This window comes from Bos taurus, chromosome 25 (genome assembly GCF_002263795.3).
Source record: "Bos taurus isolate L1 Dominette 01449 registration number 42190680 breed Hereford chromosome 25, ARS-UCD2.0, whole genome shotgun sequence".
Lineage (NCBI taxonomy): Eukaryota > Metazoa > Chordata > Mammalia > Artiodactyla > Bovidae > Bos > Bos taurus.
The window spans coordinates 13,052,480-13,078,428 of NC_037352.1; the positions used below are offsets into that span (position 1 = coordinate 13,052,480).

The following is a 25,949-nucleotide window of genomic DNA, read 5'->3' on the forward strand; positions in this document are numbered from 1 at the left end:
CTTTTTATATAGTGATTTAAAAGCCACATGTATTTTAAACTTTTGCTAATTCAAATTTTTATTTATAGATTATAATGAATATTTCAGAAACACTCTTTACATAAATGTTAGGTACAGTACTTCAGAATGCATCACTTTGGAGAGTGTTAAGTATGCACTTTGCTCCATGTTCTGTTCATTTGAAACATGTCTGCAGTAAACAAGTTAAAAAATAAATCACCATGTTGGCATTTTTACAGCTACAACAGCCACTTGAAGCACAGAAGAGCAGTTATGTAACCTTTTCTATACAGTGTATTGTCAGTGTTCAGTATATTTGTAGTACATTTCTGCTATGTATTTAATAGCTGCACATAAAACTTCAACTGCTACAAATGAAAACCCTGCCTAGAAGTTGTTTATTTGAAAAAGTTATAACCTGATGTCAAAAACATGTCTTGTTTATGTGCAGTACATCTACAGCTTTAGATTTCATTTTCTTCTGCTCTAAAGTTTAATTCCGGCTACACCTTCAGGGTTTGCTAAAGTGGAACAGTAAGAGGAGAGAGTTTCCTTCATCCGCCCTGAAGCAGATGAGGCCACTGGCTTCTTTCCACCGCTGATGTGTCATAACTGCGTGCTCGACAAGGTCTACGCACAGAGGTCACGGAACCCAGGTGCCCAGCACAGTGCCTGAGGCTCTGGACCTTCAGTGTGTGTGTAAAGAACGGTGCATGTGGAGCATTCCACAGCTGCCTTTCCCTCCTCTGCACCACTGCCTTCTCCCACAACATCTGTCTCTCCCAATTATTTGCTCCAACTTACTGCACTTTGGCACGTAAATGTCGTGTTATTGTGCAAGGTATATGGGCTTTAAAGTTGGAATCCTGGCTTTTATGCGAGTCTGTCCATTTGCTTCATTTTTCCAAGCTTTGATTTCCTCATCTGTAAAGTGAGAGTAATAACCTACCCACAGGGAGGGAGTGAGAGCAAAATGAAGGAGAGTGTAGAGCAAACTTAGTTTCAGACTGAGTAGAAATGTAGTAGATATTCTTCCCTTTCCTTCGTTTTGTCATTTTCAGAATTAGAAAACCAGATCCCTGAGAGGTTAAGTGGTGGTGGTGGTGTAGTTGTTAAGTTGTGTCTGACTCTTGTGACCCCATGGACATGCCTGCCAGGCTTCTCTATCCATAGTCTTTTCCAGACAAGAATACTGGAGTGGGTTGCCATTTCCTTCTCCAGGAAATCGTCCTGACCCAGGGATCAAACCCAGGTCTCCAGTACTGCAGGCAGATTATTACGGACTGAACTATCAGGGAAGCCCAGTGATTTACTTCACTAAGTAAAGAAAGTGAAAGTGAAGTCTCTCAGTCATGAGTGAAAGTGAAGTCTCTGTCATGAGTGAAAGTGAAGTCTCTGTCATGAGTGAAAGTGAAGTCGCTCAGTCGTGTCCGACTCTTTGCAACCCCATGGACTGTAGCCTACCAGGCTCCTCTGTCCCTGGGATTTTCCAAGCAAGAGTAATGGAGTGGGTTGCCACTTCCTTCTCCAGGGGATCTTCCCGACCCAGGGGTTGAACCCGGGTCTCCCATGTTGTAGGCAGACATTTTACCGGCGCAGCCACCAGGGAAGCCACGAGGTGGATCACTGGTTAACGGATTTACTTCAAGTCAAATAGCTCTTTCTTCAGCCACACCCTTTTTCCAAAGTGCCCTCGGAGGGGCCTGCGGTTTCTCACGGTGAACACTCATTCCTGCTTGCCAGCTTTTCCAGCTCTCCAAATCAGCCGCCCTCAATTCTTTATTCTCCCTTACTTTTCGTATGAGCTCATTATGAAGCCTTGACATTTTGTCTCTGAAGTATTTTTAAAATTTATTCCCCTTTCTTTATTTCCACTGTCTTAACCTAGTCCATCAGTCTTTCAGCCTGAGATTTTTTTTTTCTTAACATCTTGAACTAATCAGTAATCATTTTATTTGCTTTTTTATTGAGGTAAATATTGATTTACAGTATTAGTTTTAGATGTACAACAAACATTGTGATTCAAAATATTTATAGATTATACTTCATTTATGTGTGTTAGTTGCTCAGTCGTGTCTGACTTTTTGCGACCCCATGGTCCATCCATAGAACTCTCTAGGCAAGAATACTGGAGTGGGTTGCCATTCCTTTCTCCAGGGGATCTTCCCCACCCAGGGATCGAACCCTGGCCAGTCCTGCACTGCTGGCAGATTCTTTGCCATCTGACCTACAGGTGAAGCCCATACTTCATTTATAGTAATTATCCAATATTGGCAGTATTCCCTGTGCTGTACAACATATCCTTGTAGCTTATTTTCTTGTAGTAGTAGTAGTTTTTATCTTTTAATCCCTGACTCCTGTCTTGCCCCTCCCCCCACTCCTAACCTGTATCTGTGAGTCTGTTTCAGTTTTCTTGTGTTCGTTTTATTTTTCAGATTCCATCCATAAGTGGTAACATACAATTTTTGTCTTTCTTTGTCTGAGTTACTTCACCAAGTGTAATACTCTCTAGGTCCATCCATGTTGTTGCAAATTACATTTTCCATTCTGTTTTGTGGCTGAGTAATACTCCATTCTATACATATACTGCATTTTTATCCACTTGTCTGTTGATTGGTCCCTAGGCTGCTTCCATACCTTGGCTACTGTAAATAGTAGTGTGAACATTGTGTTCACTGTGAACATTGGTGTACATGTATCTTTTCAAATAAGTGTTTTCATTTTCTTCAGATGCATACCCAGTAGTGGAATAGTTGGATCATATGGTAGCTCTGTTTTTAGTTTCTCAGGAGCCTCCATGCTGTCTTCCATAGTGGCTGCACCAGTTTACACACTCACCGACAGTGAACAAGGGATCTCTACATCCTTGCCAACACTGGTTATTCCGCGAGATTTTTATCAGTAGCATACTTGTGCCAGAATGATCTTTCTAAAATACACATCTGATCATATCACTGTTTCTCAGAATCCACGTTTCTTGACAGTTGTGCTTTAACTCGCTTGTCTTTGCACAGCCTTGTCTTTGCTTCTCCATGTTTTGCTCTTTCTATACTGGCCCTGTCAGACGTTTTGGTATTAGGTGGTAGCTATTCATGCCATTGCACTCTTACTAGTGAGAAAAGAACTTCTGTGTCTGCAAAGTCCTCTTCACCCTGGGAGACTTTCCTGACTTACCCAAATACAATTAGACATTTAATTCTTTTGGTTTCCACAGCACTTAGTACCTACTTATATTCTATTGTTTTTTACACATGCTATAATAATTTGCTTCTGACCTCTCGTCTCACTCATTGGGCAAATGATTTATCCTGTCTTTAAAATTAGGGAGTTCCACTAGATCAGTGATTGTCAGCACTGGCTGCACATTAGAATCACTCTATTCGAGCAGTTGTATCAAAATCTCTAGAGATCCTCTCCTTTATCCTACCTATTAGGAATTTTAAGTTACTCAAATGATTATCATATTGTGAAGAAGATTGAAAAGCACTTATACTAGACAGATTCTAAGATACCTTTCAGCTAAAATGTTCCATTATTCTGCAAACTTGTATAGTCTGAAAATATAAATGCATTCAAGTGATCAAAACAGGAATTAAATTAGAAAAAATAAGGGAACAAAATACTTTTCATGGTAAGAGTTAATGAAAACAATATGTAGTGAAGTAATATTTGTATTGAAAAATGTGCTTTTAGAACTCTGATTTTCTGGTTTCATCCTAATTGCTAAAAGTGACCATGGACAGATGGGATAAAATGTTCTTTTTTGTGATTCTTTTTTTCCTCAGTTATAAAACTGGAAGGTGAGTGTTACTTACACAAAAATGTAAACAGACTTGATCCTAAATTCTTGAGAACATTAAGGAATTTAATGTTTAATGTTAAGGAATTTAACAGTATAGAAACAGCAGCATAATATTTAGAAAACATCTTCACGTATACAGTTGATAGCAACTGTATATATATATTCTTATATTTGTAAATATAAGAAACAGCAGAATAATATTTAGAAAGCATCTTCACATATACAGTTGACAGCAGCTGTATATATATTTTCTTATATTTGTAGATAAATCTTGAGCTCTTAACATTGTATGTTTAGCAAATTGCCACCAGGAGCTTTGAAGGAAAAATTGATAGCATAAAATAACCCAGGGTTGCTACCACTAACTTAACCAGTACAGTGACTCAAAATTGTGTTTCTCAGAAGTCATTTGATACGAAAATTTCAATTTGTTTGATCATAAGACCTCATAGTAAATACTCTTCTAATGCAGAGATTACTTTTTGGTCAACTTTGTCTTTGAACTTCTTGGTCTAAGTTTTATCTTATTTGAGTTTAGAAATTTATGTTTGCTATCTATTAGCCAGTGTTTCCCTAACGTTTGTAATTTGGGGGCTTTAAAGGGCAGGGACAGCAGTTTGCTGTCACTAAAACATTTTTCTGTTGTTGAGTGTATTTGGATATTCTACCTGTCTGCATTTGGCTGATTATATATTAAACATCTGAAGTTTGATATTCTTTGAACCCTTTATTATTTTGCATTTCTTTTATATAGCAGTGATTATATACTACTTATAATCTTTCATTTGAATTAGTCATTATGAGCAATAAGGTACAGTGAAGAGATACTTGACTTTGGACTTTGCTTGATTCAAAACATATTTGATTGGGGAACTACCTTAGCCCAGCATCTTTAAACTATATTAATAAGATCATTATTGGTGTTATTTTGACTCCATTGAGAAAAAAAGATTTGAGTGAATCAATAGATGAACAAATGAGAGTAATGCCTCTTGTTTTTTTCCTGTATTATATTCTGTCTCTGGTGTAGTATCTGACAATGAAGAGGTTTGGCTTTTGAGAGCAGAAGCCATATCCCAGCTTGATCTTGCTAGTGTTTTGTGTGCTTTGACCTGGTATTGGATAAATGTTGAATTAGTTTCATTTTGGAATAAAGTTATGTATTAGGATATGTCAGATAGAAACTCCATGCTCATTCATTCTGTCAGTTCTAGACAAATTAATATTTTATCACAGTTTGTCTTATTAAAGTGGAATGATTGCTTTACTTTCATAACTATTAATAGATTATGACCCAATGAAAGAATTCATTCTAAGGCCGTTTCTTTCATATCTCAATTAGATACTATTGGACAGAGAATGTTTCTTTATGTATGATATTGGATTTCAATTTCAAAAGAAAATTATCAAGCATTTAAGTAGATACTAGATGACATCCTGCAAATTTGGTAGTAGAATTTCAGAATAGAAAGAATATGTACTCCATCAAAAATGTTCATGAATATTAAGTTAAAAATTTTGAACACTTTCTTTTGCTACATTTTGTTAAGATTTTCTTAACTTATAATTTTCTTAATTTGGAGGAATGTGTGGGAGTTTAAGGTGAGCATAATGTCAAGATATAATAAGTTTAAAAAAAAAGTTTAATATGAGGAACAGATAATAGTGCATGAAAATATTTTAAAACTTTATGTTTAAAGAATTTTCCAAATCATTAGTGCTGATGTTCAGAGTTTGTACATCTTGCCATTAAAAGGGCATTATGGTACTTGTGTCTTAGAATTAATTTGCTATTAACAGATCTTATTATATGAATAAATAATTTGGAATGAAAATTCATAATTTGGAAAAAATCTGAGTCATTTTATTATTCCATAGCAAAATAAGTCATTTTATATGCAAATTCACCTACCTAACACATCCTTTTTTAAAAAACTTTCTTTATATATTTTTTAATTTATTTATTTTAATTGGAGGCTAATTACTTTACAATATTGTAGTGGATTTTGCCATACATTTGCATGAATCATCCATGGGTGTAGATGTGTTTTCCTGAATCCCCTAACACGTCCTTTTGAGATTGGCTTTAATTGATGTGAATGTAGTTATTCCAGCCTTTCTGGGCATTTTGTTGTATGACCTGTCTTTTTCTATCTATATACTTCCACCCTATTTATGTTTTCATATTTAAAAGTGACATTTCTACATTTTTAGACTTTGAAAAATCCATTCTGTCAATCTTCCTCTTAATCATTGTATTTATTAGTTCATTTTAATAATGAATGAATAATAAATAATGACATTTAATATCATTATTGATAAAGTTGAATTTAGGTCTCCTGTTTTACTGTTTGCTTTTGTTTGTCCCATCTCTTTCTTGTTTTTCTGTTCTTTCTTAAATTAAGTGAGTATTATATAGAATTCCTTTTTAAATATTCCTATTGGCTAAAACTGGGTTTTTTATTTTTAAATGTTTTTCCAGAAATTATAATATACAACCTTAACTTCTCAGTCTGTTTCAAATTAAAATCATACAACTTCTTTATAATGTATATAGAAGTATAAAAATGTTGTAATGTGATTATCCCTCCCCCATCTTTTATACTATAATTGTCATATATGTTACATCTACATACATTATAAACCCAATAACACAGTGTTATAATTTTTACTTAGAAAGCTAATATTAAGGAAATCAAGAGGAAAAAACTAGTATATTTATCTACACGTTTACCACCTCTGATGCTTTTCATTCCTAAGATCCAAGTTTCTATGTGGTGTTACTTCCCTTCAGCCTGAAGAAATTCTTTTAGCATTTCTTGTAGTGTGTGTCTCCTGGTGACGATTTTGCCTTCATTATTAAAGGGTATTTTTGTTGGGTATGGAATTCTGGGTGGACAGTTGTGGAGACTCTGGATTCTCTAGAATAAGGTTCCCTCTTAGAGCCTTATTTTATTTTAGCAGGCCGTTAACTTTGCTAAACTCACTTTTGCAAACTCTTATCTTTCCAGTGGTGAGCAGCAGGTAAAATCTCAGCTCTTTCCTTTTTGCTTTAATAAAAGGAGTTAGGAGTTTGTCCTGCATGTGCATAATTTAGGCGTCAGCCAGAGAAGTGGGCAGTTAATACACAGAATTTAGAACCTCCTCCTCTATGGGTCTCTCCTTTTTGGAAACTCTTTTAATATACAGTGTGTCAAGAGGTGGATCTGCATGTCCACGGTCAATTGGCTTGCAACAAAGGTGCAGAGACAGTTCAATGGAGAAAAGATAACCTTTTCAACAAATGGCGCTGGAACAAAAAGATACCTATGCCAGAAACAAAAAGTTATAATTCATATATTGTAGCAGATATAAAAGTTAACTCAAAGTGGATCATGGACTTAAATGTAAACTATTAAACTATAAAACATCTAGAAGAAAACATAGGAGATCATCTTTGTGATCTTGGGTTAATCAAAGATTTTTATGTGATACATAAAAGAAAAAATTGATAAATTTGGCTTCATAAAGTTAAAAAACATCTGTTCTCTACCAAGCACTGTTAAGAACACACAAAGATAAGCCATAGACCAGGGGAGAGTACAGGCATACCTCAACCACACTGCAGGTTTAGTTCCAGACCACTGCGGTAAAGCAAATACCGCGAACAGCAAGTCATACAAATTTGGGTTTCCCAGTGTATATAAAAGTTTACACCATACCGTAGTCCACTACATGTGCAAGAGCATTATGAGTGAAAAGACAATTGATATATCTTCATTAAAAATGTTGTTGTTGTTCAGTCTCTAAGTCACGTCTGACTCTGCCACCCCACGGACTTCAGTACACCAGCCTTCCTTGTCTTTTACTGTTTCCTGGAGTTTGCTCAGACTCATGTCCATTGAGTCAGTGATGCCATCCAACATCTCATCCTCTGTCGTCCCCTTCTCTTCCTGCCCTCAATCTTTCCCAGCATCAGGGTCTTTTCCAGTGAGTCAGCTCTTCACATCAGGTGGCCAAAGTATTGGAGCTTCATCATCAGTCCTTCCAATGAATATTCAGGATTGATTTCCTTTAAGATTGACTGGTTTGATGTCCTTGCTGTCTAATGGACTCTCAAGAGTCTTCTCCAACACCACAGTTCGAAAGGATCAATTCTTCAGTGTTCAGCATTCTTTATAATCCAGCTGTCACATCTGTATATGACTACTGGAAAAACCATAACTTTGACTATACGGATCTTTGCCAGCAAAGCAATATCTCTGCTTTTTAATACAAGGTCTAGGTTTTGTCATAGCTTTCCTTTCAAGGACACCTTCATAGATCACAGCCTTGTTGTGGCGAAGGGGCTTGCATAACTCAATGAAACTCTGAGCCATGCCATTCAGGGCCACCCAAGATGGATGAGTCACAATGAAGAGTTCTGGCAAAGCGTGGTCCACTGTAGGAGGAAGTGGCAACCCACTCCAGTGTTCTTGCTTGGAGAACCCCATGAACAGTGTGAAAAGACAAAAAGATAATATCAGAAGATGGTCTTCACACGTTGGAAGGTGTCCAGTATACTGCTGGGGAAGAACAGATGGCAATTGCTCGTAGCATATTTTAGTAATAAGTATTTTCCACAGGACTGGAAAAGGTCAGTTTTCATTCCAATCCAAAAGAAGAGCAATGCCAAAGACTGTTGAAACTGCCGTAGAGTTGTGCTCATTTCACTTGGTAGCAAGGTAATGCTTAAAATCCTTCAAGCTAGGCTCCAGCAGTATGTGAACCAAAAACTTCCAGATGTACAAACTGAAGTTAGAAAAGGCAGAGGAATCAGAGATCAAATTGCCAACATTCGTTGGATTTTCCTGTAGAAAAAGCAAAGGAATTCTAAAAAAAGACCTGCTCCTGAGAAACCTGTATGCAGGTCAAGAGGGAACAGTTAGAACCCTACATGGAGCAACAGACTGGTTCAAAATTGGAAAAGGAGTATGTCAAGGCTGAATATTGTCATCCTGCTTATTGAACTTCAGTACAGAGTACATCAATGCAAAATACCAGGCTGGGTGAATCACAAGCGGCAATCAAGACTGCTGGGAGAAATATCAATAACCTCAGATATACAGATGACACCACTCTAATGGCAGAAAGTGAAGAGCCTCTTGATGAAGGTGAAAGAGGAGAGTGAAAAACTGACTTAAAATTCAGCATTCAAAAAACTAAGATCATGGCATCTAGTCCCATCACTTCATGGCAAATAGACGGTGAAAAGTGGAAACAGTGACAGATTTTATTTTCTTGGGTTCCAGCATCACTGAGGATGGTGACTGCAGCCATGAAACTCTTACTCCTTGAAAGGAAAGCTATGATAAACCAGACAGAGAGAGAGAGAAAGAGACCGGGTAATGGCCATTGCTAAAGCCATCAGAATGTATAACATTTATCAGTGGAGGTGGCCATCTTATGTGGCACCCCAGAATAGTTTCAACAGTAATATTGAAGATCACTGACCACAGATCACCATAACAAATTTAATGATTAAAAAGTTTGAAATGTTTCAAGAATTACCCAGCACCACAAAGTGAGCAAATGTTGTTGGAAAAATGGCGCCAGTAGACTTGCCTGATGCAGGGTTGTCATAAACTTTCAAGATTTGTTTTTTTGTTTTTAAATGTAGTATCTGCAAAGTGGAATAAAGTAAAGCACAATAAAACAAAGTATGCCTATGTTTACAAGTCACATGTCTGATAAAGAACTTTTGTCCAGAATATGTAAAGAGTTCTTGAAACAATAATAAGAAAATAAAACCACCTATTTAAAATTAACTGAAGATTTGTTCAGATACTTACCTCAAGAAGATATACAGATGCCAAATAAGCACATTGAAATATACTCAACATCATTAGGGAAATGCAAATTAAAACAAGATACCACTACACACCAATTAAAAAGCTAAAGTTTTTAAAACTGGCCATAATCAAGTGTTGGCAAGGATGTAGACCAACTAGAATTCTCCTCACTGCTGGTAGGAATGCACAGTGGCACAGCTATTTTGAAAAACAGTTTCTTTAAAATTTATACATGCAGCTGCCATACAATCTAGCCGTTTCACTGCTATTTATCCAAAAGAAGTGAAAGCATCTATACATATAAGAACATTGATAGCATCTTAATTTGTAAGAGTCAAAAACTGGAATTTACTCAGATGTCCATCAGTAGGAGAGTGGATGAACACACTGATACAGGATGCTGCTAAGCAGCAGCCTGTCAGATGCTTTGCCATCACTTGATACGGACCATCATCCTTTTAGCTTTCAGCTTTCTATACAGTTTTCTTTTTGCCTGCTGCCCAGCCCCTAAGCCAGTGTCACATATTTAGGGTTTTAATTGTGGCTTCAGTACTTCTGTTACCCAGTTTCTGTATTAGTCAGAATGAGCCAGGTTATGCTGTGATAGTAAATAATCCCAAATCTCACTGACTTAGTTTGTCTCTTTGATGTGAACTGTATGTCTATTGTGGGTTGGCTGAGAGTTGTGTTCTCTGTTCTCACTCTGAGACGTAGGCTGATGGAGGAGTCTTTTATCTGAAATATTGCTGGTTGCTGGGAATGTGGACTTAAGTATTAACTCCGTTGATGCATAGATAAAAGTATACAAAATACCTTTCAGTATTTATTTACCTAGGTAAACATGTTTTTAAATGGGAGGTATATTATTCCTGTATGTTGGACAAGGAACCTGAATCCAAAGAGGGTAAATGAATGGCAGTTGCCACACAACAGTGAAACGACGAGAACTCAGGGTTCCCATTTTAATACTTCTGTGCAAATCAGAAAAAGAAATGTACCATCTATTCACACGTTCTTTATTTTGTCAGTCTCTCCAGCAGACCACGTTTAAGAGGCGTCTCATACCCGCTGCTGCCGGTGGCCGGGACACAATGGATCACACAGGGGCACTGGACACCGAGGATGAGCTGGGACCTTTAGCCCATCTCGCTCCAAGTCCTCAAAGTGAAGCCGTTGCCCACGAATTCCAGGAACTCTCCTTGCAGTCCAGTCAGCACCTGCCTCCTCTTAACGAAAGGAAGAATGGTGAGTTCATCGTGCGCTTCGGAGCTTGCCTTTTTGTGAGCCAGTGTATCCCTCTGGTAGTAATTTGTTGGTCAGTTCCACTGGGCAGCCTGTTCCTGAGGAGAGAAGCTCAGAGGGGTGCCGGCTGGTTTTGAGTAGCAGCCAGGGTTTCACGTGCCATTCAATTCTTTAATCATTTCCCCAGCATCTCTGGTAGTAACATTATCTTTGGAAATAAGCTTTAGGTTCAACCACTTTAGCACAAGCAGAAGGTCTCAGGCTAGCATAGCATTGGAAAGCAGCTTTCTGTGCTGACTCCAGGGAGAATAGACCAGACTGGACTAGATTGTCCTGCCATGTTCCCTGTCTCCAGTGTGCTGCACCTTAACTGTAGAATTGCCAGCATTTGTGCTCTCAGTGATCACTAAGAAAACAAGAATTTCTTGAGTATTTTTTATATTAATGAGGATAGGATATGGCCATATTCTCAGTCTTCAGCTGGCTCATACTTGTATACAAAATGAATAGTTTCTGTTCTTTGTTACCTGTTCAGAAAATTCTCTTGATTAATCAGAGACTTTCTGGAGTCTCCAGAAGGCACAATACTGTCAGTTTTTAACAAAAATGAATAGAGATAGATGAGATACATCTATTTTATAATACTTAAAACATAAAAACTAACAAAGTGTTAAAATTTACAAACTCACTAAGCATATATATCAAAGGGCAGAATTAAGAATTTCAACTGGATTTGCCACACTTCCATAGTTCTCATGAATCTTCCATTCTCAAATGTGTATTTTAATTAAAAGCCAGAAGAAATAAAACTTGCCCTGTGGAGCACTTCCTTATGTATCTTGTTATATCTTTCTGGGTTCTAAGTGTTTCCTGATCCTTTTCAAATAATTGCCTTATCTTATTCAGGAAAATGGGTTTAAGACACTGCTATTCTCAGCTCTTCAGTACCTGGTTTTGGGTGGGGTGTCCTTATTCTCCCTTCTAACAAGATATCTGATGGGTATTGGGCACAACCCTTGTCTGTGCACTTGGTATAAAGCAGCATCTTGCTCAGGCCTGTCAAAGCCGTCTGGAGGCTATGGTTAGGTGGTAATGGCTTTAGAACCTTCAATCATTTGGGAGCCTAGCTTTGTCTTAGACAGTAGGGTAGAATATAACCACATTTACTGAAACATGATAAATTGACCACATTTACACAGTATACTTAGACCAGTATCATATTCAAATTATTTCCCTCAAAAAAAAAAACAAAATGAATTGAACTTGTATAAAATTTCAATAATATACAGTTGCTCAAGAAAATAGTCATATGTAGCAGAGGAGGGAGGTGTAAGGGGAAAGTTTTTGCTTTGTGGGAATTTTACTTGATACAGCTTGCTGCATTCCCTTGCAAGAGTGTTCTCTTGAATATTTATGCCTGAACATAAGGTAAGCCCCAGATATGAGCTGGTTTTCCCCTTATAAAGTTTTAGAGTGAGGGAGATGAAATGGTAAAAATTTGAATTTGTTAATTTAGTTACATGTATATAATTAACACCACATATTTTGAAGCAGTGCAATAATATAGAGGATTTGTTTTGTCCACACTCATATTTCATAAAATCATCTTGCCTAAACTCTGTGTGTCTGTGTGGTGTTTTTATCATCAGTAGGAACCCCCCTGCATCATTCGTGCAGCACTGAAATCCAGGGTGTATCTTCATTTGTGTCTCTCTTGTTTGAGTTACACCGGTTTTTAGATACATGCACGATCTGACACTGAAGGTTTTATGTCTAAACCGCAAGTACCATTCCCAGAACAGTGGGGCTGTTTTTCATGTGTCCTACAGTGTTGTGTTTGTAATCACTCATGTTTGATTTGCAATTGGTCATAACATTTTATGAGGCTGTAATTTCTGTTATAGAATTTAATCATCTTTTTTTTTTTTTTTTTTCTGAGTGGGTAATACATGTAACTGGTTTAAAATGTAGGGGATACCAGTGACTACACAGTGAAAAGTCAGTTACCCTCCCAGTCTTGCCCCTCAGCTACGCAGTTACTTCTCCAGAATTAATTGCTCTTACTTGTGTCCTTTCTGAGAGAATGGTATTTGACTACCTTTTTAAAAGCAGTGTCTGAAAATCTTTCTTTGTAACAACAGCCAACACTTCATTTTAAGGTTATCTGGAAATAATGTGTTGGTTCTTTTCTTCCTTTTTTTTCCTGATTCTATTAAAACATTTCTATAAACAGACTAAAACCAGCTTCTAGGGAAGTTGATTTTTAAGCTAACGTGTTTTTGTCAAGTACTTTTTTGTTCAAGATTAAGTAAATGAAAGAGCATCTCATTATACACTGTGTAAGGACTCAAATATAGACAGTCTCCTTCAGAAAGTTAAAAATCTTACCTTATATTCAGGCATATTATACTCTAATTTCAAGCTTATGAAATGTTAGCCTAATTTGCATATACCTTCCAAGACATAAATGAATTGTTGTACAGCTGTCAAAAATACAGGTTTTTGGATATGGGAATGTGAAGAGAGTAGAACAACATCAAACAATCTATAGGTAGAAAAACTGTAACATTCTTACCTTGGTGATTTTTTAATGTTTATTCTTCATCTTTTTAGGTCTTCTTAATGCTGTCTTTAAATCATACCGTGTACAAAATGTAGATGTTAGCCTCAAAATTAATTAATAGAAAGTACTATATTGGGCTTCCCAGGTGGCGCTAGTGGTAAAGAACCCGCCTGCCAATGCAGGAGACATTAAGAGATGCGGCTTCGATCCCTGGGTTGGGAAGATCCCCTGGAGGAGGGCATGGCAACCCACTCCAGTATTTTTGCCTAGAGAATCCCATGGACAGAGGAGCCTGGCAGGCTACAGTCCATAGGGTTGCAAAGAGTCGGAAACGACTCAAGCGACTTTAGCATACATAGCACAGTACGTTTAGATATTTTGAAATAATCAAATATAGATTTTTTGTGTGTGTGATTATGTTTTATTGTTGTTTGCTAAGCTTTTGAATTTTGCTTGTTAGAATTACTTTCTTTTGGAGAGGAAATGAAGATATTTCAATTTGGGGTTGGTGGTATGTAGACAGATTGTATCACTAAATAGTTTGTAAATAAACTTTATAAGGAAAATGAAGTTGATACTTAAGTACAGTAATGAGTCTAGGGTCTTCCCTTATTTTTGATTAAAACTTACATTGGCAGTGGTGGTGGAGTGACAGAATATTCCCACTGCTGGGGTAAATATGAAAGATGTTTAGTAAAGGTAAGCTAGGGCTTTCCTTTACCCTTGAATGTGGGCAAAATATTTCTCAAGGTAATGGCATTTCAGCAGTAAGTGTACCGTTTAGGCAATTAACTCTTCCCAACAGGACAGTCTTCCATAAAGGAAGGTAGATATACTTTTACTAAATAACGTACCTTTCTAAAAGAATGCATGTTGTTCAGTTGCTAAGTCATGTCCATCTTCTTGCGACCCCATGGACTGCAGCATGCCAGACTCCCCTGTCTTTTACTGTCTCTCAGAGTCTGCATACACAGGAAAACTGAGCTTTGTTTTGACATAATATATACATAATAGATCCATTTTCACGTTTCCGTGTCAACATTCCTTTAGATGGTTAACACTGAGAAAAAGAGGGATTTCAGTCAAAGGGAAAGTTAGTTCTTTTATTGTTTATAAAAGAAAGCCTTAGGTGCTCTAAGGTGAATTTCACTTATAAAAGCAGGGAAGGGCAGAATAGATGGAAACAACATGCCTGAAAGAGCTACAGCTCTTTGTCTGTGCCCACGCTTAGATGAGACCATGAGGAAGAAGCTTTTCATTCATGAGGTCATTTAAGACTGATAAGTGTGCTGGTTGGTGAACTTAAGCTTTTAGCTCACTACCAGCATTATCACAGAGTAAACCAGTAAGTTGACATAGATTCCCCCCTCATAAAGAGTTCCTGATTTTGGTACTTCTTTGCACGTCTCTGAAGATCTCATCATGTTAACATGACTGTAGACATCCCACAGGCCAGCTGTCCATGTCACGTACTAGGAAAATGGGTATCTGCCACCTTTCCCTTTCCGTATTAGCGGGCTTTTTGAAACTGTATGTACTACTGAGTAGTCACTGTGTTTTAGGCCTTCATAGAGAAGAGTGACTTATTTGTTATTCTTTCTTTAAACTTTGGTATCATTGGTTACTGCACTTATTAGGTCTTTGAGCTTGTGGCCCCATCTTGAAAACTTTTTAAAGATTTTCCATCTGTTAAATAGGTCACACTGAACAGTTTTAGACTTCACTTGTTCTGTTCCAGATGACCACTTATTAGAGAGAAAATAATTTATTCCAAAGTTTCTTACATGCAGGGAATTCAAGGTGGCTCTTTACCTTGGATCCAATAGAGGTGTATAATACAGAGGCAAACAGTCTGAACTTGGCATGGAGCCCAGCAAAGGAAATTGTGCGCCTTGTACCATAGAAAGTAAGCTGTGTATGTTCACAGCTGATCTTTTCTATGGGTTTTACTTTGAAAACAATTCCCCACACCTCATTAACCTTTAGACTTTACTGTCAGTCTAGGTGTTTGGAAGAGCACAAAGGTGCTCAGGATTTGTCTTGTGTAAAACCCTGTTTTGTAGAATATGCACCAGCTGATATGGACTAGTAAAGGTTGGTGAAAGAGAAGATAGTTCTATTTTTCTCTGGAGCAAACAGCGAGACATGAAATTCTCATAGTGTCACAACTGGGAATGAAATAATTGGATGCTGAATAGCCAAGATGTGAAACTGTGGGATTCTTGCTTTCCCTTTCTATAACTAGAGGTAATAGAAATGAATAATTTTATGTAAAATTGTTTTGTCATTGACTTTATAATTAACATATTTAGGTTCTTCAATATTTGAAATAATTCTCAAGGATATTGATAAACATTCTGATACATTTAGATAGTAGATTTCTTTTCTGACTCTCAAGAGTTACTGAGGAGTACTTGGACTAAGAGAAATATGTACTCTGTAACTGTAATTTTCCTTAGTTTTTATTATATTTTTAAAATTAGTCTTTAGGAATTAAACTAAACACAATTAAAAGTTTTAAAATTAGCTACAAACTTCTGGGCAGCTGCAAATGAAATTCTTGATTAATTGTGGCAGCTCTCATTCTTTTTGTTTGTGACAATTTCTTGGAGCCTTCAAAATGAAAAGGAAGCCATGTAAGTAGCTTAAGGGTGAGGTCGTCTCTTCCACAATGGTCTTTATGGTCTCCTATTAAATAGCATGTTTTGTTTTACAGTATAAATAAGCACCTGTAACCCTGTCCACCTTCCTTTTTCTACTGTGGACTTCTTATTTGGATAGTTTTGCTGTTACTGAGAGTTTGGTTTGCTTCAGTGCATTGCTGGACACACCCAGACAAAGCATATGTGGAGGGAGGGTGGAGGCTGGACGTGAACTCACGGCCTCCCTTTGTAGCCGGCAGTGTCAGAACACTAACTTAGGAGTGCTTTAGTTATCATTATCACCGAGGGGATGGGTGAGGCTTACTACAGTTTCAGAAACACATCAACAAAACCACAGGCCCCAGTTACAGTGCTCTTGAAGCCTCATTTTGAGTTATTCTTCCAGTCTTAAAAATTGTGTCCTCTTGCAGAAATTCCTTTGAAATGTCAACAGTTAACATTTATTATAAGTAAGCTTTGGAACATAATAGTAATTAGCAGTTTAATCCAGTATGAGACTTCATTATCTTAAACCACATTTATGTAAGATTTTTATAAGACTTTTCTAGAGTCATATAAGTACATTTTTTATTATATAGGTTTGGTAATTTTTGTAAAACTAGAGTCCACCATATGATGTATATTAGTCACTGGAGCAGTGAATAAACTGAAATCAATTTATTAAGAAACAGTCTCTCTCCTGTCCCTCAGAATGCAATTTTTAAAAAGAACATATGTAATATGAATGATTAGTTAATAAATGTTACTCAGTTATAATTCCCTATCTACTTAGGCCTTTCAAGGCTACTTGGAATTGAATAGTTTATAATCAGACCTTTTGCTGGGCTGAGAGACTTTGTTGAAATTAAGTCAGGGCTCTTCTCACTTAGGTCTGACCCTAATCCAACCATAGGACCTCCTCTAGCTACAAAGGTAGAGAAGGGGTAGATAAGGGATGCCTGCTCTCTACCATAACCCAATAAATATACAGAGTATACTAGAAAAAAGTGACCTATGATTTTTTTCTTTGTTATTATATTTTATTTTAAGGCATCAGTAAAGAAGTATTATTGTGAAAGAAAGCAAAAGGACAAATATGTTGGAGTAGCAAATGAGCTGTAATTTTCTCTTTGATTTATAGTTAATAATCACCCAGACTAATTAGCAAATATCCTATCCAGTGTTTATCTAACTCCTTTAAATTAATCCATACTGCTGGCTACCCTCACCTGCTGCCCTCACTATTATTAACAGGAAGTATAGTCTTTTGGGAGTCAGGACTCCAGTCTCCTCTGCTGACTCAGTCTGTGAGCATGGGTAAGTCTCGAGCTCTCTGTGTTGCGGTTATGCCCGTTGTAATTGTAATATTCATATGGTAGCTTTCAGCCCATGTGTCTTTCTCTGGCTGCCCTTCCTCGTTACATCATGTGTTCTTATATCTCATCTATCACTTTCGCCTTGTGCTGTTCATTGGGCAGCAGAAACAGAAAGAATGGAAGATAACTTCCATCTCAGTTAACCAATGAAATTTTCCATAGATATGAATTAGTGATGTCACTGTTTTTAATATGTTCCTCATAGATGTATTATTAAACATACATGCCAGCTCATTCAGTTAGTCAGACTCCCCTCCCCCCATGTTTAAAGGGAAAGAGAAATTGGCTCAATTTGTGTTATCCTAAAAAGATTACATCTAATGTGGAATATGCAGTGTCATTCTATTCATGGTTTTCAAGGGTTGGCAGGTATGTGTTAACATTTTTATAACAGGATCAGACTCAATTAAAAGACAATATTTTAACTTTATATTAAGCCCGAATCATTCATGTCCTTTTCTGGTTGCTTATGTTGTTGTTTTTATTAAGAAAATGCTAATCGTTGGGTATCTATTTGATTAACTTAAATTTTTGATCTATGACCTCTGTGTTTAGTAAAGTCTGATCACAGCCTTTTGCCTTTGGTTCTTATAAGTTAAGTTTAAAAACTGACAAATGTTAGAATTTGTCAGTACTCTGCAGAATTGAGATTTATAGCTACAAAATAGGAGACGTTCTTTGACAATCCTTGTTCCTGACACAGCAGTTTAGAAGTGTATCGATTAGAGCAGCCGTCATATACTATATAAGAGAAAAGTTTGCCATATCAGAATGCTCAGCTTTCCCAAAATATTAAAAGAAATTTGTATTTCAAGAGTAGAAATGGGTTTACTTTTTATTATTAGAAAATATTGATTGAATGAACATTGTGTCTCTTACCATAAATAATTCTTAGATCTTAGGCTTCGGTACAGTGTTGGCAGTTCAGTAGGAAATTCTCATAAAATTGTTAGACTCATAGATCTTTCAAAGTAGTTCCCTTAGCTAAAGAAATTAATTTAGAGATGATTCTCTCAGATAACTGGGAGGAAGAAGAACCTAATTTAAAAGAGCGAGTGCAGAGATAAGCCTGCTCTGTGGCACTAGATGTCTGGTCTGAGGGCACACAAGCGTGTGTCTGTCATGTGTGAATAGGAGTCAGGTTAGGTGTGCAGCCCAGGTTACTGGAGGCTTGAATGAAGTAAAGCACTGATGATAACTCCATGTACATGACACAGTGTAAGTACTGAGTACACGCCATAGGCACCCAGCATTGCATGCTTGATGTTAAAGTAAAATACCGTGAAATAAGCAGCGAAGCATGCACAGTAGGTCAGGGCACCAACTCTGGAGCCATCCCGTCTGGTTCACCGTTACTAGCTGTGTATCACTGAGATGAATTAATTGTCTGCTTTTTGCCTCAGTTTCCTCCTCTGTAAAATGGGGACCATATAGTACCTGCCTTATGGGGGTTGCTGTGGGGGTTGAATAAGTTCATATAAGTCAAGTATTTAGAACAACATGGTCATATAATTAGCACTTAATAACTATTCATTATTATTGTGTATATTTTGATAAATTCATACTTGGGAAATAGTTTTTCAGGGTTCCACCATGGTGTTTGATACCTTACTGTTTCTTGCAATAGTCCCAGTAATTTTGGCCCCCATTTGCATACATATTTCTTTTTAAAAATGTCAAAATGACATGCAGTTTTTGAATGTTTCGCTGTGTACCTACATGACATTTGAAGAGCACTTATGTTGTGGGAGCTAAGCAGGCGAATGTAGTAGGCACGCGTTTCCCATGAAGTTTGTCTCCCTTGTTGGTACTGCCAGTTCCCACAATCCTAGCATTCCCTGGGCATCAGTCAGTGTCTGCAAGGAATGACTTTCAAATATTAAAGCATGTGAAAAGACAAACAGGCCAAAACTCAGAGCTCTCTAGGGACTGTGACCTCCAAAACAGACTCCGTTCTGACATTTTCACAGGCCGCTTGAAGGAATTCCAGTAGGGTCATTCCATTTGGTAAACTCCTAAACAAACCCTCTGTCATCAAAGACTGATTTATAGATTTTTCTTCTTCTTACGTAGTTGTTCTGAAGAGATTAAGACAGTAGATATGATTGCCGAGACTCTTTCAAGCCGTCTGATGGTATATGATAAGTACTGTACAGAAGACTTTTGGTATTTTGAAGTAATAAAACAGTTATTTGTTATGTTTAAAGAGAGTTCTTGCTCTGAGTTGTCTCTTAAATTTTTTTCTTTTTTGTTTTGATTCCAGGAAATCTATGTCATAATCACATCTCTAAATTAAAATTCTTTCATTTATGAGCCCAATTATTTAACAGCAAAATTAATTAACTTCAGAAATGATCTTTTAAAAAACGAATGTATGTATTAAAAATATGTATATGGTGACTTGTCTCACAATGACTTTTGAAATATGTGAAAACAGAAACAGATCTAGTGATGTATAATGTTCTTGGTTTGATGGCAGTTGTTTAAATGATGCTTCAAGGTCATAGAGTGGGGGGACAGATCTGTAAATTGTTTTTTAATTAATCTGAATTCTGTTAATATATTGTGCATTATGAGGCATTTCTTTTAAAAAATAGTGGTAAACATAAATGAGAAGGGCAGAACCCAAGAGATTTGAAGGCTGGACAACTTAAGGAAATGGGTAATTAGGTTTATTTGGTTTATAGTTGACCTTAAATGCTATAGCCTCACGGTTGTCCCAGTCTGAAGTCTAAGCGGCATGTATGAAATTCCAGGGGTGAACAGCATTTCACATATGAAGGATCGGGTTTATTGGGGGACTTTGTGTGATTGGTTTCCTCCTGTGCATGTTTCTTTTCAGTGAGTTAATCCTTTAATGCACAATCAAAAATTGCTTATGATATGATATCTGAGTCTGTTGTAGGATTGTAAAATGTTTTAAACAACTTTAAAATGGAAAAAAAAATGAAACACAGGAAGTAAATTGATATATGACCTTAAACTGCTTCATACCTTAACAGCTTCACACAGGACACATTTATGATCTGAACAGTTTCTGTGGATCAGGAATTCAGGCACAGCTTAACTTGGTACCTCTGCTTCACAAGCCTGTAGTCAGGTTTCAGGCAAGGCTCTGGTTCATCTGAAGGTTCAACCGGGGAATGATCCACTTCTAACCTTAGTTAAGTTGTTCTTGGCAAGATTCAGTACCTTGAGGGCTGTTGGACTAAGTGCCTCCGTTCCTTGCTGGCTGTTGGCTGGAGGCCACCCTCAGTTCTTGCCACATGGGCCTCTCCAGCATGGCAGCTTATTTTATCAAAGTCAGTAAGAATAATGCTAGCAAGACAAAAATGATAATTTTTTGCAACATTTCCTTAACATTGTCCTGGTATATTGATGGGCTTCCCTGATAGCTCAGTTGGTAAAGAATCCGCCTGCAATGCAGGAGACCCCAGTTCGATTCCCAGATCTGGAAGATCCGCTGGAAAAGGGATAGGCTACCCACTCCAGTATTCTTGGGCTTCCCTTGTGGCTCACCTGGTAAAGAATCTGCTGCAATGCGGGAGACCTAGGTTCGATCCCTGGGTTGGGAAGATCCCCTGGAGAAGGGAAAGGCTATCCACTCCAGTATTCTATTGATTAGAAGCAGATTGCTCAAGGGGAGAGGATTATTTAAGACCATAAATATCAAAAGGTTGGGATCATTGAGGATTGTCTTAGAGGCTACCTACCGCAATTGAGTTTGAATCTATCATTTTGTTGTATGTAGAACTGAACTGAACTGAACTGAATGTTTGTCCATTCTGTTCTTTATTCCTCTCTTCTTGCCTGTTTGTTTTAAGTTATTTTTTTTTTTTTTTTTTTTTAGTATTTCATTTCATTATTATTTTTACATCATCTTATTAGTTGTGCTTCTTTATTCCCCTGAGTTTACTGATCTTTTCTAATGCAGGTCTAACGTTATTAATGCTATCCAGTAAAATGTTTATCTTAGCTATTATATTTTTATCTCTAGAGGTTCCTTTTTGCATTGTCCATTTCTGTTTTCATTATATTCCCTTTTTGCTTTAAATATTTGCACATGGTTGTCAGTGTAAATAGTTCCTTTTTTCTGTCATTTCTGGGTTTGTTTTTATTGATAAATTTTTCTCATGTTCAAGAAGTGTTTTCTTGCCTCTTTGCAGGTAGCCTTGTAATTTTTTATTGGAGATCAGTTCAGTCACTCAGTTGTGTCCAACTCTTTGCAACCCCATGGACTGCAGCATGCCAGGCCTCCCTGTGCATTATCAACTCCCAGAGTTTACCCAAACTCATGTCCATTGAGTTGGTGATGCCATCCAACCATCTCATCCTCTGCCATACCCTTCTCCTCCTCCCTCAATCTTTCCCAGGATTAGGGTCTTTTCAAATGAGTCAGCTCTTTGCATCAGTTGGCCAAAGTATTGGAGTTTCAACTTCAACGTCAGTCCTTCCAGTGAATATGCTGGTTGGATCTCCTTGCAGTCCAAGGGACTCTCAAGAGTCTTCTCCAACACCACAGTTCAAAAGCATCAATTCTTCGGCGCTCAGCTTTCTTCACAGTCCAACTCTCACATCCATACATAACCACTGGAAAAACCATAGCCTTGAATAGACAGACCTTTGTTGGCAAAGTAATGTCTCTGCTTTTCAATATGCTATGTAGGTTAGTCATAACTTTCCTTCCAAGGAGTAAGCGTCTTTTAATTTCATGGCTGCAATCAGCATCTGCAGTGATTTTGGAGCCTCAAAAAATAAAGTCTGACACTGTTTCCACTGTTTCCCCATCTATTTGCCTTGGAGTGATGGGACCAGATGCTATGATCTTCATTTTCTGAATGTTGAGCTTTAAGCCAACTTTTTCACTCTCCTCTTTCACTTTCATCAAGAGGCTTTTTAGTTCCTCTTGACTTCCTGCCATACGGGTGGTGTCATCTGCATATCTGAGGTTATTGATATTTCTCCCAGCAATCTTGATTCCAGCTTGTGCTTCTTCCAGCCCAGCGTTTCTCATGACGTACTCTGCATATAAGTTAAATAAGCAGGGTGACAACATGCAGCCTTGACGTACTCCTTTTCCTATTTGGAACCAGTCTGTTGTTCCATGTCCAGTTCTAACTGTTGCTTCCTCACCTGTATATAGGTTTCTCAAGAGGCAGGTCAGGTGGTCTGGTATTCCCATCTCCTTCAGAATTTTCCACAGTTGATTGTGATCCACACAGTCAAAGGCTTTGGCATAATCAATAAAGCAGAAATAGATGTTTTTCTGGAACTCTCTTGCTTTTTTGATGATCCAGCGGATGTTGGCAGTTTGATCTCTGGTTCCTTTGCCTTTTCTAAAACCAGCTTGAACATCTGGAAGTTCATGGATCACGTATTGTTGAAGCCTGGCTTGGAGAATTTTGAGCATTACTTTGCTAGCGTGTGAGATGAGTGCAATTATATAATAGTTTGAGCATTCTTTGGCATTGCCTTTCTTTGGGATTGGAATGAAAACGGACCTTTTCCAGTCCTGTGGCCACTGCTGAGTTTTCCAAATGTGCTGGCATATTGAGTGCAGCACTTTCACAGCATCATCTTTCAAGGTTTGAAATAGCTCCACTGGAATTCCATCGCCTCCACTAGCTTTGTTCATAGTGATGCTTTCAAAGGCCCACTTACTTCACATTCCAGAATCTTTGGCTCTAGGTGAGTGATCACACCATCATGATTATCTGGGTCTTGAAGATCCTTTTTGTACAGTTCTTCTGTGTATTCTTGCCACCTCCTCAGCATAGGTCCCTCCTTTTCTGCACTGCAGCTTCTGGCTGCCTTAGCTTCCAAAAGCTCTCATCTCTGTCTCAGTTCAGCAAGTGTGTTTGAGTTTCAGTCTAGAGATTGCCTCCAAACAGAAAGCTAGGGTAACTGTAAGGCCCATCTCCTTTGTTTCCCTACTCCTGGGGGCCACAGTCCTAAGTTGCGTGCTCCATGTAGGAGAGCAGTCGTTTCATGTATTTTGTCCAGTCGGGCTACCTAGTTTCTTACAGTGAGAGGTTAAGAGTAGTTCTGTTATTCCATAATAGCTGAAGATGAAGTTGGGAATTGGGATTTTAACTCAAGGCCGGTGCTTTTCCCGTGAGGCATGTTTCCTCTTTGGATACAGGTAACCTGGCTTTCTGATTAGACTGCAGCTGCAGTGTCATTTTATTTTCGGATCCCACCAAACATTCCAGCCTTATTGGACACACCAGGGTGCTCCTGGCTGTTTGATCACTGAATGAATGAAACCAGATTTTTGGTTAAAAACTAAGTGTGAGTTTCGGTTGGTTCTCATGACAAGTAGCTTTCCAGCTTCTGCTCTTGGCATGAACGGTCAGTTAGCAAGGTTATCGTAAAGATATATGTTAGAGCTTCTTAGATAACAAGGAGCCAGTGACACAGTTATTCATTTGGTTCAAGAAATCACCTTTTTACCTGAACACCAGTGTTCATAGCAGCATTATTTACAATAGCAAAGATATAGAACCTATGTAAGTGTCCATCAACAGATGAATGGATATAGAAGATGTGATTATATGTAGTGAAATACTACTTGGCCACAAAAGAGAATGAAAATTTGCATTTTCACAAACATGGATGGATCTGGAGGGTATTGTGCTTAACAAAATAAGACCGAGAAAGACAAAGACTTTATGTTATCACTTATATGTGGAATCTAAAAAATAAAACTAGTAAATATAACAGAAAAGAAACAGGCTCATAGATACAGAGAATAAGCTAGTGGTTACCAGTGAGGAGGGGCAAGATAGGGGTAGGAGAGAAAGAGATACGTACTACTTGTAAACTAAATAAGCTATAAGGATATATTGTATAGCACAGGGACTATAGCCAATATTTTATGAAAACTATAAATGGAGTATCATCTGGAAAAATTTTGGATCACTGTGTTATACACCTGAAAACTACTATAATAGTGTAAATGAACTATACCTCAATTTAAAAAAATAAAGAATCATTAAAATTTGGGCACCTCAAGGAAAAAAGTTTTCATTGATGGCAGAATTCATTCTTTGTTAATAAAGAAATGATTACATATTATTTTCTCCTTAAAATATTGAAATTTAGAAAAACTCTTTTTGCCTCAGTATTCTAATTTGATTCAGCTTGGCAGTATGCTGTTTAATGGGTAATATCAAAGTGATTTGATAGCTCATGGTTATGTAAACATGAGTGAGATTCTACTTAGAGCTAGCCAAACTTCATGTTGAATCTTCACAACACATCATAGACCCTCATCCTTTGTTGACAATCAGAACTTTAAAGGAGAATTTATGTTGATAAAGAACTTTATCGTGGTGGTAAGGTATAAATAGAAATAAAGCACACTATCATCTAGGAATCACAGAAACACAGTTTAATCCAAATCTCTGTAGTCTGGCTCCCCGTAGTCAATCCTTCCTGCATTTCCCTGGGGCTCAGCGGTGGAAGGCTCCCACCTCTGTTCACAGGGCCACGCTTGCTGCCCATCTGTGGCCCGTGTGGCTGTCTCACAGTCCCTGGGAAGCCTGAGGGGTTAGGAGACAGAGAACAGAAGGGAGGAGTTGGGAGTGGGTGGAGGGACTGAGGCTTATGTGTCAAAGCTGGCCCCAGAGACCCAGACGAACAAGGCAGGGTGCTGCCCTTGTCCATCTGCCCTGAAGAGCTGCTGGGGTTGGTTGTCACTCTTACTTTGTCCAGGTGACCTGTTGACCACAGGTAGAAACCAAATATATAAGATAGTACTTAATACCAGGAAAGTAAAAAGACTATTACATTTTTGAAAATTAGAATCGTCAATATATACTCATATGTATATATGTATATATACTCATATGTAATATGTACTTTAGAATATATAATACTTTTTTTTTAATCAAATAAGTTTTTTTTTTTTAATTTTTGCTTGAGTTTTGCTTCGTTTTTCTGTATCTTGAGAGACAGTTTGGGTGGAGCTATCCAAAATAAAGTTAAGAGTGGTGCCTTAAGAATTGCTTTGTAAATAATTAACTTCAGAGAATCCCTGAGCCCAGAAACTCAAAGATTGATAAAAGTCATGCCTTTGTTGTCCCTGATCCGTCTGTCACCAGCTGAAGTTTGCCATTTCACAGTACCATTGGCAACAAATGCTATTTTTTCTACTTCTTATATAATCATTTTAAAGAGAATGAGACAAAATGTTAATGACCCTGAGGAAAGCCTTTCACCCAAACTCTCCCTCTATCATCAGAATCACTTCAGAGTACTAACAGTGAGCTTTCCTCTCCAGATGTCTTTTCCATTTGTCAAGTAAGTTTCATGTATGCAACTCCATTTTGTTGTCCCAAATGTTTGAAAACATAATTATTTGAAATAATGTTTTAAGTTATTTAAATATGCTAATGCAGATTGTTTTTATGCTGGAATTTTTATTTTTAAGCTGCATACTCTTTTTTTTTTTTTTGCTGTATACTCTTTATCAGGTGTTATTCCTTACCTTTGCTTTTTTAAGGAATATAA

At 37.5% G+C, this 25,949-nt stretch overlaps 1 protein-coding gene across 16 annotated transcripts in view; it reads left to right on the forward strand.

The window, feature by feature from the left end:
* Positions 1 to 25,949, forward strand: part of MRTFB (myocardin related transcription factor B) — a 315,742-nt gene that overhangs the window by 172,448 nt on the left and 117,345 nt on the right. For all 16 annotated transcript variants that reach the window (XM_059881259.1, XM_059881261.1, XM_059881260.1 and 13 more), the window contains one exon: positions 10,641 to 10,857. In XM_059881259.1, the coding sequence (XP_059737242.1) occupies positions 10,704 to 10,857 (154 nt within the window). In that variant the 5' untranslated portion in view covers positions 10,641 to 10,703. The remainder of the gene's footprint in view (positions 1 to 10,640; positions 10,858 to 25,949) is intronic.